Source organism: Aphelocoma coerulescens, chromosome 3 (genome assembly GCF_041296385.1).
Source record: "Aphelocoma coerulescens isolate FSJ_1873_10779 chromosome 3, UR_Acoe_1.0, whole genome shotgun sequence".
Taxonomy (NCBI): domain Eukaryota; kingdom Metazoa; phylum Chordata; class Aves; order Passeriformes; family Corvidae; genus Aphelocoma; species Aphelocoma coerulescens.
In genome coordinates this window covers 44,208,524-44,215,957 of record NC_091016.1, presented here as the reverse complement: position 1 = coordinate 44,215,957, position 7,434 = coordinate 44,208,524, and the positions used below count along the sequence as shown (strand labels likewise).

Sequence of the window (7,434 nt, the reverse complement as noted above, 5' to 3'; positions counted from 1 at the left end):
TCCTACTCTCATCTGCAGTGACTTTAAGTACCTTTCTTCCTCTTTCCATCTATCTCCACAGTCCAGAAGATGGACTATTTGTCCCATTACCCAACAGAAAACTGTAAGGGAGCAGCTTTTCTGCAGCCAAGAAAGACACAAGGTGAGCAACCTCCCACTCTCTCCTCTCCTAAGTCACATACAGGTCAATGTAGCAATGGCTCAGATATGGCTTGGTGCACTCATAACCTGCCAGAATGGGTCCCCTGGACTTCAGATTTCTGTTTTTACTAATCTTCTCTGCTTTGCAGTCTGTTCTTAGGCTGTTGCAGCAGCCAGTGACATGATGTCAGGACACGTAGGCTTATCTGAGCTGGCATTCATCTTGGCAAGTCAGGTTCAACTACCACTGAACTGCAGCTGGCAATTCAACATAGAGTCTGGCCATGAATCTTCATAAATACAATTATGTTCCAGCCTCTGTTTGAAATTACAGAAACTACACCAAGTCATCACATCTAAACATGAGGCCATGGATTTCAAATCCTAATTCTGTGCTGTTTTAAAAAACAAACAGAACTCTTGCCCTTTGTTATAAACCAGGTCTCAAACGCATTTATCCACAGCAACAGAGTATTCAAACGTGTTTTATAAACAAAATACTTTTATTAGACTAGTACATGGGTTATTATAAATCAAGAATTAAAATACAGTTGGTATGAAACTACTGTTTCAGTTCATTTCACTAAAGTCAAAGTTACTGTAGATTAACCCCAGGAGGTAATATTTATCCAGGAAAAGAAAGGTTTTTAAAAATACAGATGGAATTTCTTTCTCCTCTTTTTATTTAGCATGTTTTGGCAATATAGCTTAAACTAGATAACTTAGCTAACAGAACATAACACTAAGCAAAACCAGAACTTAACGGGAACTGTTAATAGACTTTTATTGATTTGTTCCTGCTTCTAAAGTGAAAATTATCCCATCACTACATTTATGTTTCCAATTTACAAGATGTAATTATTTTTCATTACTCTTTCCGCAAGAACTCCATCCAAGAAAAACATCTTGAGTATTTAGAGATACTCAAGATACCTCATCCATCTTATTGGGTAACTGCTTCTAAGAAGGGCCCTAGATAAAGAAAAGTCTTCTATCGTTTCTTCTTGTTTTATAGAAGCATCATATCAGTGTTTCCCTATCTGGACACCAGTAGCCACATCCAGCCTGGTAGAGTACTCAGAAAAGGAAAAATATACTTGGGTGTGGCCTCTACAGACCACACTGTCACCTGAGTGTGCAGTTACTGTGGTTTTTCATGGAGTCAGAGATGAAAAGAAATGGCTGGGGATGTGCAAAACAAAGAGCAGTCTCTTCTAAAACAAGAGACCCTTTCTACAATAAGCAGGCTCAGCATGCCACTTCAGAATGATGCAGCAGCAAGAGAATATGAGCCTCAACTTAGATTAAAAAATGGTAACCTGGTCTAATATATATATGTATGTATGTATATGTATCTCCTTCAAGCCCACAGAGAGACTTGCAAATTATTACTATTTGTTATTTTATTTGGGATGCTGTTGTAAGCAAAGTTGTGGCTTTTGTATCAGATGGTATGGTTAGATTACTTCAGGGATCCCTCTAACCTCTGGATACATTTCTATTTTTACACAGTATCCCTGACAGGCTCAATGATCTTGATTGTTCTTCTCTCAGTCACCAGTTATAAGAACTGTTACTAGCAATGCTTTGCTCATCAGCTAAACCAGTGACTGTTTTCATGCTCTTCAAATGCAAAACAAAATCTTACCTTAGGCCTCTTCCTTCAGAGGGTGTGACAAGTGAGCCCCACTGGCTCATGTTACTATACTACTGTAATTGGACTGTTTTCAGTACATACCCATTTCCTCAAAGGAATAGGTGGGATCTGTCTCTGTACTCTTCCTTGACCTGTACCTTGGCTAGGTACAACAGGGAACGTGGACTGCTTTACCTTTTCTAATGGACAATGGGGTGAAAGCGGTCCCAAATTTAATGAGTATTTTTTTTCTTTTTTTTCCACCCCCTCAATGTAGGAGCAACATATTTTGATCCAACCTAAATTCCTTGTCAAATAATTTAACCCAGACCAGTAATATAGCCTTCTCTAAACCAACTCTGTCATCCTATGCAAGACTTAACTGCATTAACTTAGGTTCCTTTGTTTAATTTGACATAAATGTTTCTCTGATGTAGAATTTCGTCTACACACCCTACATTTCATGGTAGGTTTCTGTACTTTTTATTGCTGCTCACATGCCAGACACTCTTCTGCCAGTAGTCTAATATCCCTGTTCTCAAAAGATCTGTCATGGAATTGTTCTAAAATATAAAATTTGATTTTTCATATATGGTCTGATACTCATCCCAGTGTATATATAGCAAATAGGGTTGAAAACCACAGACTTTCCAACAACTGTTTACATCTCCATTTAATATGAGAACACTTCCCCATTATATAGTAAGAATATGAGGCACAGGAAAAATAAATTAATATAATGACCTGGGAATGAGAAACCTTACTGTTTTAGAGAGTCATCTCCTACATGTAGTGGAAATATCACATATACCTTATAAAGTTGTATACTGTATTGTAATACATATGACATAATTTTCCAGTTTCCTGGAAGAGAGGCATAAAAGCCATTTACAGACAACTACCTCGTATTTTCTCCAAAATAAATCACATGAATTACACGTGGAAATTTGAGTAAGGAGGGATTATATAGAAGTGCCATTAAAAGTCAAAAAAGGCACTGATCCTACAGTTGAATCTGAGTAGTCATACACCTGAGCAAGACCAAGAACAGTTTCTCCAAAGTCTCATCAAAATTCACTAATAAAATCAGACTGAACAATGATATTAGCTTCTGAAGAGCTTGATAGTACCGTAACACCATTGAAAATATCCCTCTTTTATCCATTTCAACAAAAATCATAATCTGAATTACATGTATACTGCATATCTGCATAAGCACCAAGATAATATAAAGTAAAAGCTTATCCATCAAGTCCCTCTGATAAATGGTCCCCAATAAAAAAAGGAAATTTTTGATGTACATATAAGTACTTCTGGCAAGAGATACATAAAAGAAAAGCCACTGCAAAGTCTGAAAAAAAATTCTAAAACTTGTAAAGAAGATCAAAGGTGGAGCATTTCTAATAGTCTGAGAAATAATGAAATTCACTCCAGTTCCTAAGATAATCTGCAGATCAATTGTGAAGATTTATCAGATTGTACCACAGTCTCACCTTCTCTTACACACTGCACACAAGGTCAGAACGGAAGCTTCTGCTAAGCTTACAAGTCAGCAAAGCATGTGAAAGCTCAGAACATTCAAATTTTCTTTTCCACTATAAAAACAAGAGACTGGCAACTTAGATCAGAGACAGATAGACTTTTGCTACAGTCCATCAAAATAATTTCCAGAGAGGCAGTTGTTTTAAATTAACTGCACTTGCATCATTTAAATTAATACAATTCTCTATTTCTATCCTGTTTTCAGTGACAGCTGTGCTCTTACTCATCCCTCTGCTGTTTAAAAGAGACCATAGATGAGTTCAAACTCCTAGGGCCAGATTTTTTAAAAGAGCATGTGCCACCTAACAGCTCAGCAGGTCTCTGTATGCTGGAACCATCATCAGTGTGCTTCATTGCTACTAGCCATATGGTCAGTTCCTAACTTAGCATTAATGTTGTGCTCCATCTTCTGTAAAACTGCTGGAAGATCCAGTACAGAAGAAATAATATAATGAGGTACGGGGGCAGTATCTACGGGGGCGGTCATTGCTTTGTTTAACCAGACCGTTGCTTTCAAGCCAGCATTCAGACCTCCTTGAATATCTGTATCTAGAGAGTCACCGACCATCACGCACTCTGCGGGCTGCACCCCCAGGAGATCGCAACAGTAATGAAATATGGATGGCGCCGGTTTCTCCTCTTTCTGCTCTCCCCCCACAACGACGGCATCGAAGTAGGGCTGGCAGGCGCACGCCTCGATCTTCTCCCTCTGCGTCTGCCTGTCGCCGTTGGTGAGGAGCAGCAGGCGGAGGCCTTTCCGCAGCTCGGTGAGCATGGCCCGCGTGTCCTCGGCCAGCGTCAGGTGCTGCAGCCGCGTCGTCTTCCACAGGTAATAGCACTCGGCCGCCAGGTCGCGGTTCGCCTCCCCCCCGATGGTCTCCTGGATCGCCTCCTCCCAGTGCGAAATCCGCAGGTCGGTGATGCATATCTTGGCGGGATCGTGGCACTCCTTGAGGAGCTTGGCCTGGACCTTATCGCAGATGGAGCAGGCCTCTTCCTCCCCGTAGTGGTGCTTGGACTGCAGGGCGCTTATCACCTGCAAGGGACGCGGGGGCGCGCGTCAGGGCGCTGCGGGGCCGCGCGGCGCGCTCCCGGGAGCGGCCCCCGGCCGCGTGTCAGCAGGGGAGGGAGCGGGAGGGAGCGGGACACGCGCGGAACCGCAGCCGCCGGGCCGGGAGGCGCGGTGGCCGCAGGGCCCTCGTCGGAAGGGGAACAAGGGCAGTACCTCTTCGATGGCGCGCCGCCCGGCCGCCGCCGTGTCGATCAGCGTGTTGTCCAGGTCGAAAAACACCGCCTTGACGCCGTGCAGCCCCATGGCGCCGCCTCCCGCGAGAGCCGCCCCGCTCGAACGGCGATGGGGAGCGCCCCTGACCGCCGGCAGAGCCGCCCGTGCCGGGCACAGCGCGGCGGGGGCGCCCGGGCCCGCTCCGGACCCGCCCCTCCCGCCCGGCCCGCGGGGCGGGGCGTGGGCGGGGAAGGCGCTGCCCGGGGCGCGCTGGGCTGCGGGCGGAGCTCGGCGCTCCCAGGTGCCCCCCTCAGAAAAAGAGGGTTGAAATCGCGCTGCGCCCTGGAATGGGCTGTGAGGAGACTGTGCCCGAATGCTGAGTCCTCTTGCAGGGCTGGGGCAGGGAAGAAAGGCCGCGGGAGCTCCCGTGCCCCGGCTGCTGCTGGCAGCCGCGGTGCCCGGCGCTCCCCTGACCGTGCCGGCCGTGGGCGGGGCGCGGAACGCGAGGGGAAAGGGAGCCGTGGCGGGGCGATGGCTGAGCCCGGGAGGAGGAGCGGCGGTACGGGAGCCCCGGGCGTGGCGTGGGTGGGCCGCGCCGCGGGTTTGGGGTGTGTGTTTTGAGTTTTCGTGTTTTGCTTTGGTTTTTTTCTTCCGTGTAGGAATGCTTTATGGGAGAATCAACGGGACAGCTGGCAGCTGGTTGGAAAATACCTGTTGAGATGTTGCCAGGGAACAGCTTTGCCGTGAAAGGATTCCCTTCGCAGCGCTTCCACCCGGAAAGGCCTGCCTGCTCCCGGCTGTTGTCAGCAGCTTGGCTGGCTGTGCCAGCCCCGGGGCCGCGGCTGCTGCCGCTGGGGAAGCCTGTCACCAGCCTTGGGGAAGCAGCAGCCAGGTCTCGGCACGGGGTCGCTGCGTGGCGCCCAAGGATGCCGAAGTCTGTAGGTTTGCACTCCGAAGCATACCGTGCACAGGACCTGGTGAACAGGGACCTGCACGACGGAGGAGGAGGATACACATGCAAAAGATTCGGTTCAGTTCGGCTTTCCCGGCTTCCCTGTTACTTTCTGGAGCGAGTCCTTCCGCAGTTACCAGCGGGCACAGCAGCCACAGCACGGGCATTGAATCATCCAACAGCAAGTGTTCCTAATAAAGCCAAAGTCAGTAACGCCACTGTAACTTCACTATTTGGGGAACCTGTATAGTGGATTATTTGAAACTCCAAAGGTCAATATTTTCTAGAGCAAATGAATCACAAAAGCATTTGAATGAAGGCCTGAACAGCTTCATAGAACAAGATTTTCAGGTGTATATACCAAAGACTGTTTCAGAATTGATCATTTTCCCCAAGGTAAAGTTTAACAGGCTCTTGTTCGTTGCTAATGTTTTGATAAACACAAGATATTTTTTACCAGCCAGCAAGCAAATTTTGTTAACTTGATTAGTGTTTAATACTGCTAGTATCGATTAGACATTAATAATTAACTGCAATTCACAAAGCTGGAGGAAACTTTGTCTGTTACCAAAAAAACTGTAAGTTCACTCCAGGTCACTTTCTGTTCTAAAAACTGCACCTTTGACAGCAATCTCCTTGTCTGACAGAAGACATTGAGTCACATGCAAGGCCAAAGTAATTGTGCTCAAGAGCTTGGCATATGGCAAGTAAAACAACAGAAGATGAGCCTTTAAGGAGAGAGGAGGATTCTGAGAAGAAACAGAGATAGCTAAGGATCCTGTAGTTAAGGCAATAAGAGGAGTTTTAAAAAAATTACCTGAGTAAGAGACAAGCTGAAACATAAGATACACTGCACATTCTAGAAGTGATAATGTAAGAATGCCAGTTTGGTATCTTTAAATGAGGAATTGCTCTGGATATCTTCTGACAAGGAAGAACATCATAAACACTTCCAAAGAAAGCCTGTTGTCCCTACATGAAGAAATAATAATTTGTGAATTATTTATCATCGTTTATCCTTTTTTTTTTTTTTTTTTTTTTTTTTTTTTGCCACAATATATGTTTAGGCGTTCAGAATTTAGAACTGTGTGATGGTTTTTTTCCTGCATCCTTACTGGTGTCTCAATGGGTTCCTTTTTGGTTGTGTTAGCACTATGAGAGAGAGCAGGTGAGCTTCCTGGGTGCCCAAGCTGTTTCCTCATACTGAGGAAGACCTAAGGCTTACTGCTGTTTTCCTTCTGTCTTCTACAGCTGTCTGGTTTCTGCTGGAGAGAGACCTTGCAGGGGTGGGAATCAAACCTGGGTGATCAGGAGTAGGTGGCCTGTGTGCACAGTGAAAGTCACCTGCTCCAACCTTTAGATCTAGCAGCTGGAAACTAATCTTGGGAGATTTTTCTTTCCCCCTTCCACAGAATATATTATTAATTTGGTGGCTGATTTTTTTTCCTATATCCCAGTAAGAGAGGTATTATGAAGTGCATTCATGTTCAGTGATACCCATAACATATTTCAAGCTCAATGTGTTGAGGAATACTTCTCATCCAGGTGGCTTGGCCTGCAATCTGCAGATTAAAATGCAGATGGGCTCCTCGTTGGAGCTGGAGACAAGAGGCCATAAAGTCCTAGCCTTTGGGATAACAAAGGACATGAAGACAGGTGACCGCAGCCAGCTGAATGGGCAACTGAGAGTTAGAGCAGGTGCCGGTGACTGCCGACCTTTTGGATAAGGTGACGCCAGTGCGCTGGATGAACACAGAGCGGGGAGGCAGGAGAAGACAAGAAGGAAGAGCGGGACTGACGCCCGAGTGAGACGATGAGGGTATAAAACCGCGGGGGTTCTCGGGCTTGGGGAGTTTGGATGTATTTGGGTGCGCACTGCTCTCCGCTGGCCATGTTGCTGAGCTAGAGAGTGTGGTCGCTGTAAGAGCAAAAGGTGTC

General features: G+C 45.9%; 2 protein-coding genes across 2 annotated transcripts; one reads left to right on the top strand and one right to left on the bottom strand.

Annotated features, from left to right (window-relative positions):
• Window positions 1-623: 623 nt before the first annotated feature.
• Window positions 624-4,757, bottom strand: NANP (N-acetylneuraminic acid phosphatase). The gene is made up of 2 exons (XM_069010008.1): window positions 4,545-4,757; window positions 624-4,355 (listed from the first exon to the last, which is right to left on the bottom strand). The coding sequence occupies exons 1-2, from the start codon at window positions 4,632-4,634 to the stop codon at window positions 3,660-3,662; spliced, it is 786 nt and encodes a 261-aa protein (XP_068866109.1). The 5' UTR covers window positions 4,635-4,757; the 3' UTR covers window positions 624-3,659.
• A 98-nt stretch (window positions 4,758-4,855) lies between these two features.
• Window positions 4,856-7,398, top strand: LOC138108006 (uncharacterized). Its single transcript, XM_069010007.1, has 2 exons — window positions 4,856-5,103; window positions 5,204-7,398. Exons 1-2 carry the CDS (start codon window positions 4,918-4,920, stop codon window positions 5,744-5,746), a joined length of 729 nt encoding a protein of 242 aa, XP_068866108.1. The 5' UTR covers window positions 4,856-4,917; the 3' UTR covers window positions 5,747-7,398.
• The last annotated feature ends 36 nt before the right edge of the window (window positions 7,399-7,434 follow it).